Source organism: Lepisma saccharinum, chromosome 11, assembly GCF_977018435.1.
Source record: "Lepisma saccharinum chromosome 11, izLepSacc3.1, whole genome shotgun sequence".
In the NCBI taxonomy this organism is placed as follows: domain Eukaryota; kingdom Metazoa; phylum Arthropoda; class Insecta; order Zygentoma; family Lepismatidae; genus Lepisma; species Lepisma saccharinum.
The window spans coordinates 57864039-57888790 of NC_139239.1; the positions used below are offsets into that span (position 1 = coordinate 57864039).

Sequence of the window (24752 nt, forward strand, 5' to 3'; positions counted from 1 at the left end):
CGGAGGTAGGGGTTGAATGGGGAGGTGAGTGATGCCGGATTTGAAGAGGGAATGTTCCTCTTTCGACACCAGGTTTGTTAAGTCGTTTAGTGACGTAAAGTGCTCGGGATTTCTTATTAACTGGTACGTGTTGAAGTTTGGTAGCTTTTGTCTTAAATCTTCGATTTGTTTGTTTGATGTCTGGCAAAAGAAGGCTTTATGTTCCGGTGTGTCCATCTCGGTTTTACATTTCAAGCATTTATCAGTCTGTCTGAGGTTGTGCTTATTTAGGTGTTGACCGTAGGGACCGTGTCCCGTTAGGAAATGTATGAGACCTCTCGTGGGATGGAAATGGTCCATCGAAAGTCGTTCTTTTATGTTTGGAAGGAAGCTGTGAAGTCTCCTTCCTTGCGTAGCTTGTGTCCATTCCTGTTGCCAGATGCTAAACAAGTGGTTGTAAATTTCTGGTACCGTGGCAGGGCGTATTCCAATTAGTTTATAGATTTCATCCTCTTGTCCATTTCTAAAGTAATACTTTGATGCTCTAGTTTTAATAACGATTTCAATAGGCTGTAGGCCCGCAATCATGAGAAGAGCCAGGGTTGAGGTTGTTCTGAATGCACCCATTAGGCGAAGTATCACTTTGCGTTGTGAAGATCTCAATCTGTTTTTAATGTACTGTTTACTGGTTTCCATGGCCCACAGGGGCGAGCCATAGGAAATAATAGAATTATATATGGTAATGAGATATGTTTTTATGTGTGATAGTGGAAGGTTGTAGTTTGCTGAACTCAATGTGGCTAGACTGTTTATAGTTGTTTCGGCCTGGGTTGTTGCCAGGGCTATGTGTCTGTTAAAAAACATCTTCTCTTGAAGAGTAATGCCAAGGTATTTAGCTTCTCTTACTCTTTTTAAATTTCTTTCTCTGAGTTTGATTTGAGGGTTTCTTTGTAACTTCCCCTTAAGGATAATATAATGAGTCTTTTCCGAAGCTATTTTGAGTTTAGCATGATCACACCAATTGGATAGCATATTGATTGCAGTGGATGCTTTATACGAATAGCAATACGAAACCGAGCTACTAAATTATAAGACACAACAATGGAATATCTTCATCGAAAAACGTCTGGAATTAAATAAATGGGGCACCCCGTATAAAATCGCTACCGGCAAAATAAAAAAACCGCAAACCATTTCCACCTTAATTAATGACGAGAACAACACGAATATGACAAAGGACTTGGAAGAAACCATCAACTTCTTAATGAAGAATCTCATACCAGACGACAAACCTGAAAACGACAGCGAGGAAAATAAGGATACAAGAAAAATCTATCACCAGCCATATCCACAATCACCAATATTACCTTTCACTACCCAGGAAGTAGAAAACGAAATAAGCAGCATGAAAATGAAGAAGTCCCCGGGACCAGACGGAATTCCTGTGGAAATAATACAAGAAATCACCCCAGTACTTACGCCTTACATTACTCAACTATTTAATGAGTGCCTTGTTCAGAATATATTCCCAGAAACCTGGAAGGAAGCAAACTTAATAATCATCAAGAAACATCCAAATAAAGATGAAACCAGGGTCAATTCATACAGACCAATATGCCTTCTCAACGTTTTGGGAAAACTCTTCGAGAAACTTATCCTAAAAAGACTCAAAGAATTTCGCCTGCTCAAACCCATATCAGGGATACAATTTGGGTTCACGAAAGGTAAATGCACTGACTATGCATTACGCCTGCTATCGTCTACAACACAAAACACTCCAAACAAGTACATGGTTGGAATCATGGTGGACATCGCCGGGGCATTTGACAACTTGTGGTGGCCCAGCCTTTTTCAAACACTTAAAAATATGAACTGCCCAGGTACACTCTTCCTACTTCTGAAAAGTTATTTCTCTAACAGAAAAATTAGCATCAAATATCCGGATCTACAAATGAGTAAGATCACGTCAAAAGGTTGTCCTCAGGGTTCCATTCTGGGACCCGAGCTTTGGAATACTAACTTGGAGCCTGCGCTTATGAAACTACAAGACCATCCAGACATAGACCAGATCATAGCTTATGCGGATGACATTATCATGCTCACTTCCGGTAACTCAAGAAGGGATGGAATCATTCTTAATTTTGACACCAGAGGTCAGTAGAATCGGTTACGCTATGACGTAACAAGGAAACCTTGGTGCGAACTTGCAGCCCTTCAGGCTGCGCATTTTGGATTCTGACCCAGGAAGAGAAAGTAGTTTTTCCTCTAAACAGACACCTTAGGAAGGTGTCCGAGAAACCACGACATGGGAGGAGAAGGATAAGTACTTTAAGTTTCGAATTGGCACTCACACACAAAATTATATTTTGTTCTTCTTTCTCGTCCATTAAACTACGTGGAGAATTGACTTGACTGTAAAGGAATAGATTTAGTTCATCATTATTAATTATTTAGTTCAATTAATAACCATCCAACTGGCACAAGTGATACGACACGAAACTGTTTATTTCAGCGAGTTCAACATCGAAACACCTTTCTTTATGTACACTACTGGTGCTTGCACATTATGTGAATATGAATAAACTCGCATATTTTGGAAAAGGTGTTGTATCTGTACTTTCTATTAGCATAGCTGCCCCATAGCAAATAAGTAGACCTATAAGGCGGAAATTTCCACTGCGCGCTTTCTAAAGATTTGTATGGATTAACCTTTAGTCCCCCGCCGTTGCATATGTGCAACAAAAAAAGTATGTCCCTTGCAGCCGTGGTTGCATATATGCAACAAACAGCTTTAGATACAATTATAGAGGGTTTCCCACACTTATATTTGTATATTGAGGTTTAAACACTGGCAGTTCGGTCGAGAACAGGTTCTGCAATCGTGTTTACGAAAATTCCAAATCCCCCCCCCCCTCCTTTCTCGGAATATGTCACGTGTTTGGGCTTTGGGCTCATGTGTTCGCTGGTCAGTTGACAGACACAATAAATGCTTGGTATTTACGATGCTGTTTTCCTCCAAGCTTTCAACGCTGTGATTTAGTACTGATAAGGCCCACATTCTTCTTTGTGTTTAGACCTGGTGATCCAGCTGAAGTAGTGGCAAGGGGGGGGGGGGCAAGGAGAGAGGGGATATGATGAGGTTTGGCAGTGTCAGCTTTCTGTCGCCTCTATGTTAGTAATGCAATGAAGCTTGACGATAGCCAGAGGTGCCAGAAGCGTGAGTCTATCCACAAGTAGAGACAAAACAAACGATTGCAAAGGCTTCCTTCCCTCCTCTGTTAGGAAAAACAGTTCGTATCATATAACAGCTCATCGATTTCCCTAACACACAATCGTTTCCTTCCGGACATATTTCCACAAAGAGCCGAGTCAACAGGGAAGAAATAGATTGACAGTAGCTACACAAGATGCAAGTGCGAACGAAAAAAAAGCAAAAGTTCGTGTTTTCTCCCCAAAGTAGCTGGAGAAGAGGGAGCAAACTCCACATTTTCATGCTTTTTTCATTGAAATTCGGGGGATGCAGCCCCCGACCGTACCCCCCCCCCCCCCCGGTGGTTGGGGCATCCAAATTTTACATGGTCGCATGCACTGATGTTCTAGCTGCAAAACAAAAGTTATCCGAAGTAGATTGGTCCCATAGTGTCCGAGTTATAATTTTATGAATAATATGCAAAGTCGCTGTTTTGAGGAAAAAAACAGAGTTTTACGTTTTGCCTTATTATTCAAATTGTATTGCACCCACGAACATAAATCAAGTTTTATTCTGTTGCGGTAGGTCCATTCTTTAAAAAAAATCAAAAGTTCCGGTTTTCTTCCCAAACTAGCTGGAGAAGAGGGGGCAAACTCCACATTTTCATGCTTTTTTCATTGAAATTCGGGGGATGCAGCCCGTAACCCCCCGCGGTTGGGGCATCCAAATTTTACTTGGTTGCATGCACTGATGTTCTAGCTGGAAAACAAAAGTTATCCGAAGTAGATTGGTCCCATAGTGCCAGAGTTATTACGATTTTTCTCCATTATGTATACGAATTCAAATTTCGCGCTCAAAGCCTCGGCGACACTGAGCTTACTTTCGTCAGACCGCGCGGCGTACTAAGGGTTAAACAACACGTTTAACGTGCATACACTGCATTAATCAATTGCTTTTCCATTCCTCGTGACTGGAAGTAGAAAATGAGAACATTTTTGTATGCCCAGTTCTATGAGGAGGATGAAGGGGGGAGGGGGGGGTCAATGTTGTTCTTATGCATGACAAAAATGAATCTACAGTGGATTTGATGAAGAGCCAGAAGGGTGGATAAACAAAAATATGTGAGGTAGGATACAGTAAACACTTACCACAAATATGAAATTATTATGACATTTCACTGTCTTCTACTGTGAACATGTGGCAAGACTGCGAAATATCGTGATAATTTCATATTTGTGGAGTTTACTGTCTCCTACCTCACATATTTTTGTATATATATTATATATAATTTATTCATATATATTATTTATAATTTATTCAAGTCCTATGGTATAAAATTGGTAAATTTTATGATGTAAGTGAAAAATTGTCTTGAATGTTGTTGCTTGCCGTCATTTTCCGGCGTCGGTCATGGTTTGGTATGATATTTGTGTGACGGGAAAAATGCCCTTGAAGTTCTTGAAAAGTTTGTGATTTAGATTTATCTATCTATAGAGCAGTTTTATGCTTTTCAAATATTTTTAAAAAGTACGGTCACAAGATTAACAGTCGATATGGCAATTTACAAGTGTCAAATAATGTATATGAGTATTCAAAAGATTTATAATGAAGATATTACCATCAGGATGAAAGTTTTGTTGTAAGAAAAAATAATGTGTTACTAACCTTGGTGATGGCCACCCAAGTCAAATGTTGTAAATCTCATGTTTCCTATTGATAATTCTTCTGATGCTGTAAGAACACAAAAGAATAACATCAATATTATACACTCCCCAAAACAAACATGTACATGAGAAACACATATTGTCCTTGGATTTTAAACAAACTTGTACAAAAATGTAATACGTGAAGAGAATGACAAAGTTCCACTTGAACTAAATGAACACTTCCAAAGGATTCTTACTTTTCAAATAAACACATTAGGTATTATGTTTGGTGTTTTTTTTTACATAGTAACAACTTTTGGAGTTTTCATATTAATTTACCACTAATGTTTCATGTGCAAGATGCACACATACACACACATTCATGCTAAGTGCACTTGCATGCAGAATTTCTTAAGCAAAAACTACAAAATTTAGAAGAAGGTAAGTCTTCTCAATAGTGTGCATTGTTTGATGTACTTACACTTTTTTGCCAAACCATGTACTGGGATGGAAACCAGTTAAAAGGTGAGGATTACTGTTACCAAAAAAACATGACCAAATGCAAATTACTGGACAATTTATTTACAGCCTATTGATAAATTAGTATTTTAAAACTGAAAGTAGGGTTCCGAATGTTTAAAGTTTTTTTTTTCCAAAGTTTTATAGGAGAAAGACGAAGTATTGCAGAATTATAGAAATGATTGTTACAGTAAATTTGAACCTTGGTAAAAGTAATGGACCAAATCAGTGGTGACGTCACAGCAGATCACGATTTGATTCCAAACAAAATTGATACGTGGTTTCTCCTATTGAATTTTTCACTGATAGGGGTAGCTTTAAGTATTGTCACAGCAGTTATGAAACAAAATTGTGATGTGTATCCTACACTAATATGATCAATTACCACTGTTTGGAGTACTGAAAAGTGCAAGATATCAACGAAAAAACATGTAAAAAACACCTTATGCAAACATCTGAGCTACCCATCAAAAAGGCATTTTCTGCTCATAGAAGGTTTTTCAGAATGGTGGAAAGATTGGGAAAGTAAATTTGAAGCTTTCTGAAAGTAATTAACAATACATTCCACAGACATGAGGCTCAAAGGAGCATTGTGCTCGAGACCAGCACCAACATGACGAGTTGATATAAGCATTTAGGGAAATTATTGCAATACTAAGAGGACTAAACCTGGTCCCATCTCATAGCCAGACTTCACACATTTTTAAACAAAACAAATATTTTTATGAAGATTAAATTAGATTTTCATTAATGTACTAAAAGATTTAACGTAAAAACATGCCAAATTAAAAATAATCATTATGAGAAGAAAATATAATTGCTGTAAGATAAAACTTGTCTATTTTACTTTGTATTTTGTGAAATAAGAAGCTTTTAATGAACTCTTTCTCAATAGTCTTCTGCACTGCACCTATGTGCATTTTCTCATTCTCTTTCTCCACTCTTCTAGAATGAGCTGTGCTATGTTAACTCCCACAATGTTTACATATCACCAAACGCAAGCTGCAGTTGAGGCTGAAAGCTCATGACAAATTTTAGTGCCTTTATTACATTGCTTTTGTGCATTGTGTTTGAAGAAAATAATGTTAATTTGCTCAGTTTGTCGTCTTTTTATTTTCTTCACAATGAGACATCAAAGTAGTAGCTATATTGGTACATCTGCTAATCTTTTAAAATGTAAGTTTGTTAATGTACTTTTCAAAATCGTCATGATAGGTGCTTTAGTCTCCTTCCATGGCTAGTGTGTGTCAATGTACAATTAAGCCAGTTGTTCCATCATCCATTTCCTGAGGTCACCATTTATCCTCATCAACCTCACGATTAACCAAAAGGCAGAAAAGTGACCAGATTAGAAACAAAGATTGGTGATTTCTTTGTAGTGTTTCTTTTTTTACAATAATAAAAAATAGATCAAGTAAGATTATTTCTGTACCCTTTATATATATATTTGAAACCACACCAGGAAGAATACTGGCCAATTAATTATGTATCAAGTATTCATTCATCGACAGTCACAATTAATGCAGAGATGAGGCATTATGACTAAAAATACAACAATGTAAATGGCTTTTCTCATGCTCGAAGGAAACGTCATGCATTTCAAGAGTGTGGCTCCTTAAATTTATCATCTTAGTGGTTCAATCTAGATTGATAGCTCCTTACTAGAGCCACATATTTATGGCCAATAAAACATGAAGATTTCGGTGCAAAAACTGGGTACATTTCAGCATCAAAAGCAGAAGAATAAAATGGGATATCTGTGTTAAAATGGTGAGTAAAACACAAAATTTGATTTAAAAGCTAAACTGATTACACAAAAGAAACATTTCCCTTCTAATAGAATATTATGTAGTTATCAGAGCAATACGTTTTCCCCTGTGCAAAGAGTCCAATTTTGCTTCTCAAGTATTTACAGCAGAATTAACCCATCACAATACAATTTTTAATTTAAAATTTTGACCTAGCAATACAATTATTTTTCACTTTATTTTGCCTTTTGCACATACACATGCTATCATGGAAACTGTGAGAAAATGTTACATGTCCACATGTAGGGCAAACCAGCATTTGCTACATTTAAAGCAGGATTCTCCTCGGTATCCTCTATTGTAGCAGACCTTACACTATAACAGGTTGAGCCAAAACTTCGTGAATCTCATTCTCTTGGTTGTTGGATCCAGAATGTGATCAATGACGCAATTAGGTTTCAGCTTCATCTTTTGGTTGTTGTTTATTTCCATACAATCTGGTCTTTCATGGATGGTTGACAAGACGTGAACAGGTTTCTTGTCAATCCATTTCACAGCAAAAATATTATTTGCTGATGCAAATGTCAATTCCGTTCTTCAATGTGGTATCGTTGAATAACTGTGGCATGTTTTTACTTGTTGGTCTAACAGTTCCAACAGCATGGGTGTTCATCTCCAACAAATCTCTGAATAAATTGGGAGAGCTGTACCAATTATCCATGTACAGGGTGGGAAATAACCTTTTGCTAGGGGTCCACAGTAAAAAGTAACAACAATTAAGAAATTATGGTAATACCAAATGTTTACTACGACAAATGTGGTTACAAAAACAAAATTAAAAGTTAGTATGTCCTCTGTTTGCATCTCTCACAGCACGAAGACGATCAGGGTAGGAGCTCAGAAGATTCGCAAAAATTCCGTATTCCATTCCTTGTCACGGAGGACTTGTTCCAGATGGAGTGTTGCCCGGGAATAGCGGTCTGGTCTACGTTCCACTATCATCAAGGACTCAACTGCGTCCTTCAGAATAGCCCCAAAGTGCTCCGCTGCATTCAGGTCCGGTGATGCACCCGGCCATTCAGAACTGCTGAACAAGTTCATGCCACTTCGCCGAAGAAGGTCTTGGGTAGCATTTGCCTTGAAGCAAGGTGCTTTGTCGTGAACTAACTTTTAATTCTGTTTTTGTAACCACAATTGTCGTAGTAAACATTTGGTATTACCATAATTTCTTAATTGTTGGTACTTTTTCCAGCAGACCCCTAGCAAAAGGTTATTTCCCACCCTGTATATAGTTCTCCATTCGTCAAGCAATTTTTCACATTTCCAGAACAACATGCTGGAGTTTTGGTAGTATCTTGAACATATTTTCCCTCCTTGCCTGTGTAAACTTTTAACTTGTAACAATAGGCATTGTCAAATGAACATACTTTGTATATTTTAACTCAAAATCGTGCCCTCTTATGAAGGGTTATACTGCACATAGGAAAGCCTTTATCTAAACTTCATTAGACTTTCATGTATACAGACATTTTTGCCTGGAACATATACTCTTTGAAATCGATCAAGCAACAGAGTGAAAACTGGTCTAACTTTTTGAAGTTTGTCTTGTTGGGTATCTGGGGAATCAGTAGCAAAATGAAGATATCGTGAGATAGATTTGAACCTCCTGAAAGTCATTGTCTCCCCCCAAAAATGGTATTTCTATTATTTTCTTCTTCAACCAATTATCCTGCATGATGGGTTTCCTTGTTTGAGACATGAGGATACAGAAAGCGAAGTGGGCTCTCATTTCAACTACAGTTACAGGAAACCAATGTTCTTCATCGTATGTATTTATCCTGGCTGGATCTGCTTCAATTTCCGAAATTAGTTTGGCTGCATATAAGTTAGTTCTAAGTAAGTAAGTTTGAGTTGCTGTGAACTGTTCCAACACTTGAACCTCTGTAGGATTTTGCCCAAAGATTGGCGAACTGTAGATTCTATTTCACCGCTAACATTGCAAGCACCAATACGGCAGCTATTACTCACATTATCCCAGTTCCAGTCATTTATATTTCTAGCTACAATAGGCCTACCTGTTGCTACAGCATTTGGTTGTGATGCTTCGTTGCCTTCACTTTGTACCTCTTCTTCACTACTAACACCACTGGTAGTTTCAGTCTGCCATTCTGAATATTCATCAGATACACTAAAGTCGCTTTCTTCCAAGAAATTGCAATTTTTTTGAGTTGCGACTTCATAAGGATCAGCCATTTTGCTTCACTCTCTGACAACTAATGTATACCTTCTGCACGATGCCATCTATTGACAAAGTGTTTGAACTATTACGAGCACAGCCGATAATGCAGTTTATGACTACAACGTGTATTACAAATCACGTCCACGATGACGGGTGCACCCGTCATTGTATCTTAATGCATGTTAACACAATGACGGGTATGGGTTAATAACTTTTCCATGGACTGCATAAATCACAGGATAAAACAGACTTCAGAAAGTGTCATGTCGGTAAATAAACTAAATTTCATGTTTAAGAGTTTATTTTGCAGTTTTTCTCATAAATTTGGGACAAAACATGGTAGGGGAATGCACCTCACACCTTTCAAAACCATCAAAAATTATTATTTTGATATTAAACATTTAGTGTTTTCGTCAAAAATGAAATATGCATGCCTCTAATAATTACAGCACTTGGTTCATATTGGCACTCCCACACGGACCATGTGAGAATAAGTGATGACTAAGCCAACTACAATATAAATCTTGAAACTCACATATGTCAAGAATGAAATATTGTACAAATACATGCACAACAGGAAATGCAGAACACAACATCTTTCTTATGTTCTTAAGCTGTTTGTAAGCAATCAAATAAATCACGAACAAGTCGTTGAATTGAATGCTTAAAATCGACAATTCAAAGTCATTGAACAGGAAATCTTGAATGGTCTGAAATTGCACATATACACAATCAAAGAAACATTGAACAGGTTCACATTTTACCAAAACGAGGCACTGTTTACAGCATGAAAAGAAATAAATAGACCAGCGATTAGCCGTAACAAAGATGATAATTTTATTTCCAAAGGAAGAAGTAGGGCATATTAGAAACTCAAAAGAAGTGTGATGTTGATGTATTTTCTTGGTATTAATACTATAAATGAAATCAGACACCAGAAAAACAATCTGAACACAACAAAATAATTTTATAAAAATCTCATTTCACAGATATACAGATAGTTGATTTTCATTATGTTTATCATACAGACAAGTTATAAGTTTTTCTAAAGTTCAATTTAAGATCAACACAAAATATGGACTGGTTAAGCAGTGACGTCACTAGCAGCTGATATCACAGATGTATGTTTCCAAACAAGACTTTCAACCTGCTTGCTCCTATCGTTTTGCATTGAAAATGTATCAGAAAGGGGTAACTTTCATTACAGTGACAGCAGTTAGGTGAAGTTAAGTGTAATACACACGTTTCTTTCTGATAATTGATTCGATTTCAATATCATGTGCTCTGATTGGTTAACATTCTTGGATGGTGTTATTTAGAACCGTTCCTAATTAGAAATTATTTGACCTAACCTTGGATCCAAAGAGAAATATGACATCTCCAATGTCATTTCCTTTTAAGCATTCAATTCACCGACTTGTTCATGATTCATTTGTTTGTGTACAAGGAGAACACAAAGAGTAGTTAAAAACAAATTCTTACTTGGATGCAAAGTTGGTACATGCTGAGCTAAGCGATCATCTTTAAGCATGTGGAGGAGAGTGGTTTTACCAGCATTGTCCAACCCTAGGAAAAGAAGTTTTCCAGATTTTTTCCATAATCCTGCAGAAAATAGATCAAAAAAAATCATGCAACATGTTAATACATGCCCAATTACTTCACAAACACACACACACACACTATTAAAATAAAATTATATGCAAGGGAAGATAGAAAACATGATTCTATTATCCATTTAACAGGATGAAATCACAATTGCATCTTGTCTTCTTATTATAATATCATAATTTAACAACACATAAACCCTACAGTTAATCTTGGCAAAGGCATACAAATGGAATCCTGTGGCCTTCTTTGAAGCTCCTAACACAAATAGTTTGAGCCACAGAGTAGCAAAGTTTTATTAACTCTAACCTTATATTCTTGTAAGTGTTTCACTGTAATGGACACCCCACCATTATTGTTTATCTTAATTAATGCTAATCACTCACAACATTTGTATTTTATGCATTAAAATCTGTTTATGTCGCCATAAATTATAAAGAAAACATCTACACTACCCTCTCAAGGAAAGCAATTTTTTTTCCACTTGATTCAGAAAATGTTTGTTAAGTCAATTGTACACTCCTGATTTCATAAAGTCGTACATTTTATAAGGTTGGACAGTTGAAGTATGTGCCACTTTATCTGAACATGAGTGTACAATAGCCTGTTTTAGTATGAATGTTAGAATTAGTTGTTTAATATTTCTCTCCTCCACTGCTAATTAGTTCACCAAATCAATTTATGTAAAAATTACTACTTTGAAGAAATAAATGCCATCACAATGCTCAAAATTAACAATCATTTGTTCACAACATACAACTACCAACATTCTGTTCCAACAAACACTCGAAACTGATATATGTAAGAAAAACCTTCTTCTTCACTTACAACTGTATGGCATTGGTGAAATGCTTTGTTCTTCCAGTAGTTGAAGTATTAGTGTGGCTTTTCCAGACTTTTCCTGACCAAGAAATGCCAAATGATACCTTTGCTTTCCTAAACCTTTCAGAGACAAAAATTCGATGTTTATATGCACAATATGGTAGTTTGTAATAACTTACATTAATTAACAATTGTTGCATACCCATATAAATACAAAACTAATGACTACTTCATAATAAAAAGACTTGAAAGCAAGTAATGCAGTAAAATAGTGTCACTAACGTGTGATAATAATCATGTAATACTTGAAAAGGATTGGTGTTTTTGGTGATAAACAGCTTGGTAGATGTGATTTTATTTATCATTCCCAAAAACCATGTAATATTTTGTCAGATATAAATCCACAGACAAAATTCATTTCTGTTACAGCTAAATATGCCATTTGTGCAATACATATTAAAAAAATCAATTGTGTCAAACAAACTCAGTCTAAGATAGTCACATGGAGATTACTTGAAAGCACGTCCACCTGTAGTGAATTATATTTCTTTTCGATGCTTTACTTTTGTTTTCTAATTTAACAATTACTCAAATTGCAATCTTCAGGAAGTTCAGATAATGGCATGTTGGATTATCACCGGAATTATCAATAATTTTGCCAACCCAGTACCTATAATAACTGTTCCAATTGAATAAAAAACTCACGATTGTACGTAATAATTATAAAAACAGATATACCACTTTCATCATTGAATATACTGTAAGTAAATGTTATATTAGAACATCCCCTCCAATATTATGGTTAAACTTACCCAAATATCCTAAGACACCTGTGAACCAGTCCCACAGAAACATTTTCTGCAATACAAGACAATGCATTAATACATATGAAACAAAGAATACACTGATGTAATATGGTTTCTATTTTCATTAAATCCCTTTATTTATATAACACTTGTTTCTTCTAGTGTGCTCACATTGCTATATATACACACCACAAATACTTATGAGCTAATTAAATTTTCGGAAATATAATGTAGCTACTAATATTTCTGTATGATTATCATATTACATTGCAGTTATAGGCAGAATAATCATGGAAAGTAGCGTAATATGAAAAAAATAAGGGGAAAATACGCCACTCTTGTACAGGGCGATTCTTTATGTAGTTTACAACTTCAATAAATTATAATTATTTATTGGCGCCCACCCAGCGTCGAATAACCTGGGGGGTAAAGGTGGTCAGGGGTGTGATGCTGATCACATCACCCCCACTCACCACCGGATCAAGAAAGTGTGGGGCGTTACCCCCACACCCCCTATATGCCTTCATGGTGTTGTGCTAAGCACAGGGGAACACTTTACTTTTTTTAATTTTTTTATTGGAACCACATACAGACTTGGTTTATATGTCATTATGCAGCAAAACACTTCAAGTTTTGACTCACGTAGTGTGTAGTTGCGGAGTTGATCACATGCGGCGCCACCGGTCTATCGTTGAAAATGGCAACTTTCACTGGTGCGGAAAGAGCTAAGTGTGTGTTCTGGTTCGAAGAAACCAAGTCAGGAACGAGTGTACAGGGAAAGTTTCGCACAGAATACGGCAAGGACCTGCCCAGCAGACCAACGTGTACAAATGGCACCAGGCATTTATCGAAACAGGATGTTCTGTGCGACGCACAAAGGCTCCAGGGTCGTGGTGGACCAATTGCCTGGTCGCCACGGTCTCCAGATTACACTCCACTCGACTTTTTTTTTGGTGGGGGTTTGTGAAAGATAGGGTGTACACCCCTCCCCTACCTCATAATCTTCATGAACTTCAAGATCACATCACAACAGCCATCGCTAATGTTACCCCTGAAATGCTGGTTAATGTTTGGCAGGAAATTGACTTTCGTTGGGATGTGTCTAGGATGACCAACGGTGCACACATTGAACCATAACAGATTTCTAATAAAAAACTTGAAATGTTTTGCTGCATAATGACATATAAACCAAGTCTGTATGTAGTTCCAATAAATAATTATAAATTATTGAAGTTGTAAACTACATAAAGAATCACCCGTACTTCTGAAATAATTCAATGGTTAAATTGCTTGTGAAAATTCACTCATTAAAGAGTGCTCAGATTGGAGAGACATGGCCACACACTATTATAACTTGTACAAGTTTCTAAAACAACTTTCACTAAATAAATAATTTCTTCCATTTTGTTAAAAATCAGTGAAAATTTTGAGGATTCCTGAGGATGAATTTTACTTTCAGCAGATGGAATCTCTCATCCGTTAATACAGACTTCATTGAAATTCTATGCGTATCTTAAGAAATGAGAAAATTTATATAACAAGATGCCTGTAATCAAATTGAATGCATGACATTATATAACTACTTATCATTTAAATATGTTGTAGCATGTATAATTCAAATTGACGTGGTGCAGCATAGGTGCTGTCAACATTCACTTCCCGTCCATAAATAAACGATTTACTCAGATTGCTAGTATATTAAATACATTTGGGTAAAAAAATTATAACACTGTCACCAGTAGCAGTCAACTAACAAGGAACACAACTTGCTAGTAATCGCGCTTACGCAAAGTAAGCAATATGACTCAGCTACTTCGTATTTTCACGTATTCACAAGAGGAACTTAGAAGGTCGGATTCAATTTATTCATTGCATATCATCATTTCGTTGTAATGTGATTTATGTAAATATTATTTTTAATCTATAGAGAGCGGAAACTTGGCACAAGCTTTAGCACAGAATAATTACAAGGGAACCATATAAATACATATGAAGACAAACACCATGCTGTACCTAATACAGGGGTAAAAGTCTGTATTAATTATAACTATAGAGTGATGTAATGTATCTCACTGGACTTACCCCTACGTGACGCTTAAATATACCCCGCTACTAACCTTTTGTCTAAAATATTGTTGACTATAGAACAACTGGTTTACAGATTAATAATCTTCCTATCGAGTACAAGCTCGTCAGCTTCTAACAGTTGGCAAGCAATGACGTCATATATCCGGGTGGATGAAAAGTGAAGGACGAAATGCGTTTGTTCAATCTTTGTAACAAGTAATAACTGTATCCAATCCGATTCAACTTTAGTGTTCATTGATTTGAGTTGAGCTCGCAAATCATGAAACCATATTACAAAGTTAGAAGTCATATATGCAAGTCATACCATGGTCATATTCGTGGAAAAGAAGCAGGTCGAATTTCCTGTGTTATAGATAGTATTCTGTATTGCAAATATCTCTAACGTCTTGCTAGAGATTCCCTACTCTTGGACCACAGAAAAGGTCTGTGGTTGGATGGACTGGATATGCCGTCCCAAAAATAGTTTCTCGATTGTTCCACATAAATCATCTATATTTATAGATTCTGATATGGAGCATATAGCTAAATATATATATATATATATATATATATATATATATATAGACCGTGTTAGAAATGTAAACATAAAGATTGGTGAGGTCTTACCCGGTCCCCCCGGAACTTCCGGTTTAGGCCAGTCCCCGTTGTTGCCAGTGCAGATTCACCGGCATACGAAGTAAGAAATGAGCGCTTGTTTTAATCAGTTGTGCGACGATAGTCAAGAAAGGTATTTGTTACAGTTCTACTATGAAGAAGTGGACGTCTAGAATCCGTCTGATGATCAACTGCAGAGCCGTAGCTAGGAGCAGGGTTTCAGAGCGGAGTTGTATAGCACACTACGTGCATACAAGTATCTCATGTACACGCACGACGAACGTTTAGGTATTCAATTAATTTGTAAATGGAAAAGTGAGGGAAAGATAATTCTATAATACTAGTGATATTAATATATTATAAAGTATGCTTAAGTGAATCTTTGCCAACAAATCTGCAGAAGTAATGAGACATAACAAATGCTATTAAATATATGTGCTTTCAACGTCGCCTTTCCGCCTGAGGGATTTAGGGGAAAACTTATGATATGGCATGCCACTTTCACTTGCACGAATGAATGAATGAATTAATTAAAATTTCTGGGTGCGTCGGCACGTACGGCCATTTCGCACCCTTCTATGTATACGGGGAAATGTCTCCTTATCTAAAATTCTGACTTAAAATTTAAAAAAGGGGTGTAGATTGCCCCTTAAGAAAAACTAAAAGTGCAAGGTTGTAAAGAGACCTGCACGAGACAAACACGACACATTAAAAAGTCAGAAGAAACAAACTAAAAAAACCTCCTTACAGACGGTGGAAGAGTCCAGCTCTTCGCAAAAAACTAAAAACATTTGTTAAAATACTGCTGTCATCACCCAAGAGGGATGACAAACAGCCAGAAAGCTTAAAAGTCTGCCGGAGGTAAGCATCACTTGCACGAATTTACTTCAAGCAACAAGGGAGTTTTCAGACTGAAGCGACAAACGATATCGGGATTTCGCCCAGAAGCATTCGGTCTAAAGCAAACCATTTACCAGTCACGCTGGCGCAAATAACAGACCTTGGCAACACAATGCACCGTAATGATAAAACGGCCCAGTCCGAGCGAAATGAAAGCGACAAGCGACACATGCAATTTGTCGTGTCGCTTTATTTCGGAAGGTGTTGTTTATTTTTGAATGTTGGTTTCCAAGAGACACGTATCGATACAGTCTGAAAGCTTCCTTTCGAACCAATTCGCCACGAGGAAATACACGTGTCGCTCAGATTTCCAATGGCGTGTATTGTGCCGCCTGAGACTTGATTTCCCATGAGCGGTAAATGCTTATTTATAGACTAAATGGGCCTGTGTCGCTTGTCACTACGGTATGAACCACTGCTGTCGCGTGTCGCTTCGGTGTGAAACCTCACTAAGATGTATGCTTTACACCACAACACAATACGCAGATAAACGATCAACATGCTTGTAACAAAGTGCAAGTCGTAAAAATCCTTTCCGGGTACCAATCCTTTCTGGTTCTGCTTCTATCAACAGGTTTCGTCTCTCTGCGTCCTTCGGAAACCTACGAAGTGATTCTTGACTCAATAAATTTGTTCCCGATCGAGCTGTGCAACCATATGCTACACAGCTGACACCCTATTACCTTGTAAAAAAATCACCACTTTGCCCTTTCGTATTAACATCCATAGCATCCTAAGCGTAACCGGATGTTCGAGGGGGACCAGACGAGTGCGCATGCTCCGCAGTAGCTCCGCCTTTAACACCGTCTATATATTTCTAAACATTATTGAAATTAGCGTACCTTTTAAATCCTTATCTCTGCACTTTGTAATTTGTATCAACGTAATTTGGCCGCGGTGGCTCAGTCGGTAACGCGTCTGACTACCATCATAAGACCATGCTCAAGGTCCCGGGTTCGATCGCCGTCCGGTTCAAATCCGGGAACTTTTCTAACGATGGAAGCGGCCCCGGCGCCCACCCAGCGTCGAATAACATGGGTACCTGGGGGGGGATAAAGGCGGTCAGGGGCGTGATGCTGATCACATCCTCTCACTCACGACCGGATCAAGAAAGTGTGGGGCGTTACCCCCACATCCCCTATACGCCTTTATGGCGTGGTGCTATGCACAGGGGAGCACTTTACCTTTTTTTTTAACTTTATCAACGTACTCTTCTGCAGATTAACCCCCGCTAGAATTAGGCTTAACTACTGGCGGCGATCATTATAACGTGAAAGTAATCTGTCTTTGCCACTCTTGGCCCTTTTCCCCGTAGTTTTGGAACCCAGCCAACAGGTTTAATAGAAAATTTAATGATTGACAAACACAAACTCGCCCTATTCATTGTGGAGCAAGTGGATATCCAAAGAGAAATTCAGTTGTTAACAAGTTATGAGATGTGCGAAAGATCTTGCAACACTGTCAAAGTGGAAAACAAGATGACTTTATTCGATATATTGAAGGGTGGGATAAAACACTAAAGTGGGCGTATATTGTGAGGCGAAGAATGGGGTTATTTATTTTATATTGTGTTGTTTAAATTCTCAAGAAACATATTTTGTCCAATGCAAGTGGTAAGTACCTCAGTTGCACTTAATCGCGTTATTAAGTTTCTGGGACTCCTACATAATCAATACCTGGAAAGAAAACAGGTGAAAGTTCTATTTGATAGAATCGTTCGCTTTTGGATTGATGTTTTGATAGGAATCTTGTAAAGCGTAGTCAATATTTTTTTATGTCCGTATTTTAGAAGTGGCTGCTAACAAATAATGTTATTTATTGATTCATATAATGAAATAGGCCAGTAGGCTGGGCTAGATGTATTAATTTAGTTTCTATTCTTGTATTATGTTGATATCAATAAATGTGCAATAAAAAGTTCATAATTAACGTAAATGTCAACGAATTAGTTCCGTGCCCAGATTGGGGACGTGTCATAGCTATTAATTAACGAATACTTGAGATAATTGAATTGAGCACGTAGTTTTGATGTCAATTTTCAGCAATTTACAGATTCCTTTTTTTTCTCGTTTATTTCTATATTTATTTTGTTATCTCCCTGCTGCATGATTAAAGGTCATACTGCATACAACATGCCTTGGGTTAAATAAAAGAAACACAATTTTGGAATGAGAATGCAAATGTTCTGTGCTCAATTTTAGAATTTTGAAAGGAGCACCATATAAAGTTTGAAACAAAATAAACTATGTTTTCTTAATGTAACGTAACCCTACCATAAGAACAATAGCTCCACGGAAGATGTCATTTACCCAACATGAAGAAATCAACAGGCAAGACAAGGTATAGTTCTGTTAGCTGAAACATTAATAATGCGGTACTATTATCGTATGGGTGAAACACCTACAAATCATATATTTCGGACTTCTTTACATTGCTAACGTGTTGCGGAACATTTCTTAAGGCGAAATAATGCATTTCTAACTAAGATAATGTTTATTTTCTCTATTTACGAGTACTTACTGTTACTTGTTGTTTCGAATCTGTAACACATTAAGGCCGTGATAGCATACTGGTTTAGGGGGCGTTCTGAGAGTGTTTTGTCGATTTATGCAGTGGTGCAACCTCGTTCACCGGAAAATATCTACTTTCGTGCCCCTATTTGAAATTATGCTAATACGTCGCATTTACGTGTAGAACTTGTAAAATAACCTTGCGATTTACCACGTTCATTGTCCATACACAGCAATTCGGAACCATCTTTCTTTCGCAATTCGTTAATGCTCTTCCTTTACGCACAACACTCTTGCAACCTTGAATATTGACGTCAGACGAGGAATGCCTACGTGGTTAGGTTAGGCCTGTTAGGTTAGGTTCCATTAGCATAAATACAAAGAAAAAATAATATTTTCGCTAAGAGACGCGTTACCTTTGTATTGCCTAACATGAAAAAGGTCTCTCCTGTGACGTCAGAACACAATGTTGCTAGAGTGTTGTGCGATAAGTGACACCCGTTCGGGTCGGAACCATCTTTCTTTCGAAATTTGTTAATGCTCTTCCTTTACGCACAACCATCTTGCAACCTTGAATATTGACGTCAGACGAGGAATGCCTACGTGGTTAGGTTAGGCCTGTTGGATTAGGTTCCATTAGCATAGATACAAAGAAAAATTATTATTTTCGCTAAGAGACGCGTTAGCTTGTATTGCCTAACATGAAAAAGGTCTCTCCTGTGACGTCAGAACACAATGTTGCTACAGTGTTGTGCGATAAGTGACAACCATTCGGGTCGGAACCATCTTTCTTTCGTAATTCGTTAATTCTCTTCCTTTACGCACAACAATCTTGCAACCTTGAATATTGACGTCAGACGAGGAATGCCTACGTGGTTAGGTTAGGCCTGTTAGGTTAGGTTCCATTAGCATAAATACAAAGAAAAATTGTAAAAACAGCTCTCTCCTGTGACGTCCGAACACAATGTTGCTACAATGTTGTGCGATAAGTGACACCCATTCGGGGAAAAATAGCTTGTTCCGAACTCGACAGGTGGTTCTAGTGAAAACACGGCGAGGCTGAAACACTGGCTACGGGGTTGCATCGTCTTAACACACGGAACATTGCACTCTCATGCAAAAAGCAAATGGAGGGAGCAGAAACAGCGTGTCGGACAGAGATTTTCGCAGAAAACAAAACGCATTCACATTAAAATGGATCAAATCTACATTCAGGAACTTCCAAAACGCTCAAGAAAATGATTTCCGTAAGTACTTTCTCCTGTAAATTTGAAGGAATCCGTTTTACCCATACGATAATGTTACCAATAATGCTAATGGAACCTAACCTCGTAGGCATTCCTTGTCTGTCAGCAAGATTGTTGTGCGTAAAGGGAGACCATTAAGGAATTGCAAAAGAAAGATGGTTCCGAATTGCTGTGTATGGACAATCACCGTGGTAAATCGCAAGGTTATTTTACAAGTTCTACACGTAAACGTACAAACAATTTTAACAACTGAAATTGTAGAGTGGTCCGGTATTGTAAACTCATGCCCAGAATATTTACACCTGTCAAATTTCAGAGAGAAACCAAAAATACCCTCAAAATGTCAATATTGTTTGGGTGCACCTGTCCCTCTGTACCCCCTAGATAAAGTGAAATATTTGGCATTGTATATGAAGATTTTGTTTTTTATGAACTTTTTCAGTTGATTTTATCTTGCGGAAATGTGTTATTGTGAAGTAAAGTGCATCTGTTACCTTAGCGTGTTAGTTTACCGTGAAGAACAACAACCTGAAGGCTTCACACAAGTGAATGTAGCACCCAAAACGACATTCCTTCCACAACAGCAACTATAAGTTTACATACTTATGTTAAGATTGCTAGGTTTGGTACCAATAGTTATTATTGACGTGTGCTTTCTCTATTTGCGTGTGCATACAAAGGGTTTTAATAATAAAAAGCGGCAAAAGCACTCCAAAATGGCAGGTGGCTCATACGTTGTGATTGAATATCTCTGTTATTTGTGTTTTCTGCGCACTGGAACTAGTTTTGTATTACGTAAAACATCAAAATCTGTCGATTAATATGAATGTCAATGTAATTCTCGAAGGGGTACGGTGGGTAAACAGCCCCATTGTTTGTATGCGAGTATTAAATAATAGTACAGATGAAATTGTTCCATATTATTTGAAACTTCAAATTTGAAAAACAGCATGAAATCTCTAGTCTTCTTAATTGTAAGCTAGATGTTGTATATTGCAATATGAGATGAATGCAAGATTGAAGTTGCCTTAAAATGTAGATGTTTTCATTAGAAGTAGAACAGAATGTGAAAGACATCCATAACATGATACACATAGTGAAAGTGTGGAATGTTGAAGTAAGATAATATCAAGTCCAAATTTCCAATGTAAAACATGTTTACACATAGAGGGGCAAATTGTTTTTGATTTTGTTTTTAAAATAATTTTGGAATGTAGAATCCTAAAATTTTCACATAAATAAATTATTTTGTTTCTAAGATATTCCTTAGCTCCAGTTCAGGGACATTCCACAAAGTGCTCTTAATTACAACAAATAACAAAATGAATTAATCTGAAAGTTATCAGTGTTTTTTATTACGTGAAAATTTAAATGTGTGTGAATGCATATAATTTGCACATTTCGCCAACAAAAATTAGCATCTGCAGCCTATATGTTTCACATACAAATAAAGTCAAATTTTGCTACATTTTTAAAGTGTCTCACATGTAACACATTTCCGTTGATACTTTTCATGCATTCAGGCAGCCTATGTTATAACGACGCCTGGAATGCTGATGACCGTTGTTCCAGAATGAAAATCCACACTGTTTCTTCGGATCAAAGTATCAGCAGTAGTGGTGATTTTTCTCACTATAGTACTAGCCAGTAGTCGAGGTCAGGAAAAAGATTAACACTAGTAAAAAAATCTAAGCATGAACTGAAACATAAACCATCATTAAGTGAAGTAAAACAGAACTACAAAGACATGGATAAAGATTTAGAACAATTATATTCATTGTAATCAAAATAAACAAAAGCACACGAAGTTACTCTTTGTTAACATGAACAAGTACTCTGATACATGACACTCAGGGATCCTTACAAAATAAATACGTCTTGGGCTCGACTTTACCTTCTTCATTACAGAATAGGTAACAAGTTTGAATAATCACGGTTTAAAACAAAGAACGATGAATTATAACGTGACTTACACAAGAAATTAACAATTCCTCATTTTTATAAATTTACATAATTATTTGAAATTCAGAGATTGTTACTTCTGAGAACCAATCATAAACTGTGTAGCTAGGATTTATCCCATTGCACGGCATATTCTTGTTAATATAAAATTCCTAATGCGACAGAGATTTAGATTCAGCTTCTTTGACATCAGCAGCTCGAAGGAACTAGACGAGGACAAGATTTTTACCATAGAAGTGCCCAATGGGGCTCAATGATGCTCAGTACTTATGGTCGTAGCCACTCTCCTGGACAGGTCAGCAGGTCTACACCATACATACCAAAGAGAGAACTTCAGTTATGTGGAGAATGTTCCATCACGGTAGCATTCACCACTTGGAGTTTGTTTGGAACTTCCTTTCTCAGGACACAGAAGGGAACGTAAATCGCTGTGCGAATGCGATTCAGTCACGGACGAAACAGCCACATACTTCGACCGCCATCGTGCAATATGACTCGAAACTTGTCACTTTTTTTGCACACCATAGACTCGCGAATCACAAGAAAATATTCTTCCTCCACGCTGCAATTAACTTTACAACACGCACTGTTCACTTCCTATGCGAACTCCTGCTCGCACGCAAATTCCTTTTTCCCAGCAAAAAAACTTTCGCGTGTTGTGCTGACTGTACTTCCCGTAGCGAACTCACTTATTTTCCTTTCTTTATCACAGCAAAAGAAAGAAAAAAGCCACACACTATAACACAGTATTTTTTACCAAACACTACAATAGAGGTTTGCCTTCAGATTTCACTACCAAGACTTGCTGCTTCTAAGAATAGAAAAGCAAAACTCTCTTTTAGCATAAGCCGCCAATTGTTAACAATGCAGTTGTTTATTCATAAACATTCAGGAATGTGTGCGATTGTTGGTTTCTTACCAGCAAAAACGACACTGTAAGATTAAACAAGGCTCTTGTTAAAACGAAACAACTTGCCCACAAATTTTGTTAAGGATGTGTCATAAATCAAAATTAATGCAAGTAATCGAATGCATAATTATAAAAGTATAAAGCAGACCTCTTTGTATTATGAACATATCACAGTTTATTACATACTGTGATAATGTCTTTCATTTGTTAGCAGACACCATAAAGTACTTCATAATGGTATGAAAGCAGTTCATTATGAATATTTTAATTCAATCTCATGTGTAGAACCTTACATTTTGTATGTGAAATGTCACACCCATAATGCTGGAATACCCCTTTATTGCCACTTTCAAATCCTGCCTGTGTGTACAGAGTCACATAAGTATTTAGTAAATGATATGTAGCAAGGCACAAACCTGATATCCGGATGTGTGTTTTGCTTAACTTTCACAACTTTTAACGTGTATCTTGATATTAAAACATAACTTAATTGTCCACTTCCTTATTTGTTATACATGATTTTACCATCTTTCTTTACAACAATAAATTCATATTCTATTAGTATGTAATAATATGCTTGTATTATTTTTAGACACATCTGCAACATTTTTATATTCTTTCATCATCAAATTTTTGTAGTGTTTTAATATATTTGAAAGTATTATATAATTATCTATCCAAACATAGTTATGTGACTTTGTTGGTTTAATGTAAACTTTAACTTGGCAGCCTAACTAATCTGGAAGAAGTTGCATAGTTATTGCTGAAAATGTGTATAGTTCAAATTTTTATTTGTTTCAGGTTTACTGTCAGCCATGAATATAATGAGAAAGTTTCGTGTTGGAGGCACTGGTCCTCCAACACAAGAAGACACACAGAATAATTCTCAACATACAGCTCTAGGCCTCATGCATTTAAAGAAGCTCTTCTCCGAGTACACCCATCCTCCTCATCCTTTGAGTGAAAGGGAGCGGGATGATAAGCTGTACAACATGCTTCCTTTGTTTTGTAAGGTATGTACATCAAAGTGAATAAAATAGCTTGACCTTCATGGCCTGTGTTGTAAGAAGGCATAGTGAGGGAAAAACAGCCCAGACATGATTTCCTTGAGTCGCGAGAGTTTTAATGTTTAACCTATTTTTAATAATTTACCAAATGTAATGTTATTTCGGAAGAACCCAGGTGGGTTTGAAATTTTGGGTAACTTTTTAAGATATGTATGTAGGCATTAGTCTTTTGCTGTACTTACCAAAATGCAGCTATTACATTAACCCCTCAGTGTGTGTGTGGGGGGAGGGGGATATTCACATACCTAACCATGAACATTTCCTTGCTGTTTTAACTACGTGGTCATCAATGTAAACAAATTATCTTAGCATCTCGATTTATCGATCAATTTTTACTGTAAGTAAATAAGAAAAGATTCTAACATTAAAAATAAAGCAAAATTTATTACTAAACGTGTATACATTTCAATTTAGAGAATTGTTTATGTGTGGTAATATTTCAATTGGGTGTCCACACACAATCTGATTTTACATTTGGGTCACCAGTACACAGATTCCTTCCATTTTTATAAAACACTGCACACTACTTTTGGGGTTGGACTTTCTTTCCCATAGGCTGTATTCACTCTACAAAATGTATTCTGGTAGAATGGACAACAGTTTGTTCAATTGCATCATCACAGTCTAGTTTATGGTGGAATACAACATACTGTTCACTTCAACCGCATACCAGTACTTGCTGTATAGATCGCTTTTCGCATGCCATGGAGTTCAACTAATGTCTCTTACTAACTGCCTGATCTGATAGCTCATACTTTGGGTGTTATTACTTATTCCCAGCAGTGTTGTCACTTTTAAGTATACAATCCACATATGATGTAATTCTTTGAATCCTTTAATGTAGAACTCTGGCAAATTGATGTGTAAATTTGCATTGGAATATTTACGTAATAATATTAATCAATATTCCTAACCACTTA

General features: G+C 36.9%; 2 protein-coding genes across 3 annotated transcripts in view; one reads left to right on the top strand and one right to left on the bottom strand.

Annotated features, from left to right (window-relative positions):
• Positions 1-14804, bottom strand: part of Sar1 (Secretion-associated Ras-related 1) — a 29169-nt gene extending 14365 nt beyond the window's left edge. Inside the window, exons 1-4 of the mRNA XM_083131157.1 lie at positions 14672-14804; positions 12561-12606; positions 10804-10923; positions 4835-4900 (exon numbers count right to left, since the gene is read on the bottom strand). Of these exons, the coding sequence (XP_082987283.1) occupies positions 4835-4900; positions 10804-10923; positions 12561-12603 (229 nt within the window). The 5' untranslated portion in view covers positions 12604-12606; positions 14672-14804. The remainder of the gene's footprint in view (positions 1-4834; positions 4901-10803; positions 10924-12560; positions 12607-14671) is intronic.
• Positions 14805-17609: 2805 nt separating this feature from the next.
• bchs (WD repeat and FYVE domain containing 3 bchs) overlaps positions 17610-24752 on the top strand; it is a 154200-nt gene continuing 147057 nt past the window's right edge. For both annotated transcript variants that reach the window (XM_083131159.1, XM_083131160.1), the window contains exons 1-2: positions 17610-17749; positions 23567-23778. In XM_083131159.1, the coding sequence (XP_082987285.1) occupies positions 23581-23778 (198 nt within the window). In that variant the 5' untranslated portion in view covers positions 17610-17749; positions 23567-23580. The remainder of the gene's footprint in view (positions 17750-23566; positions 23779-24752) is intronic.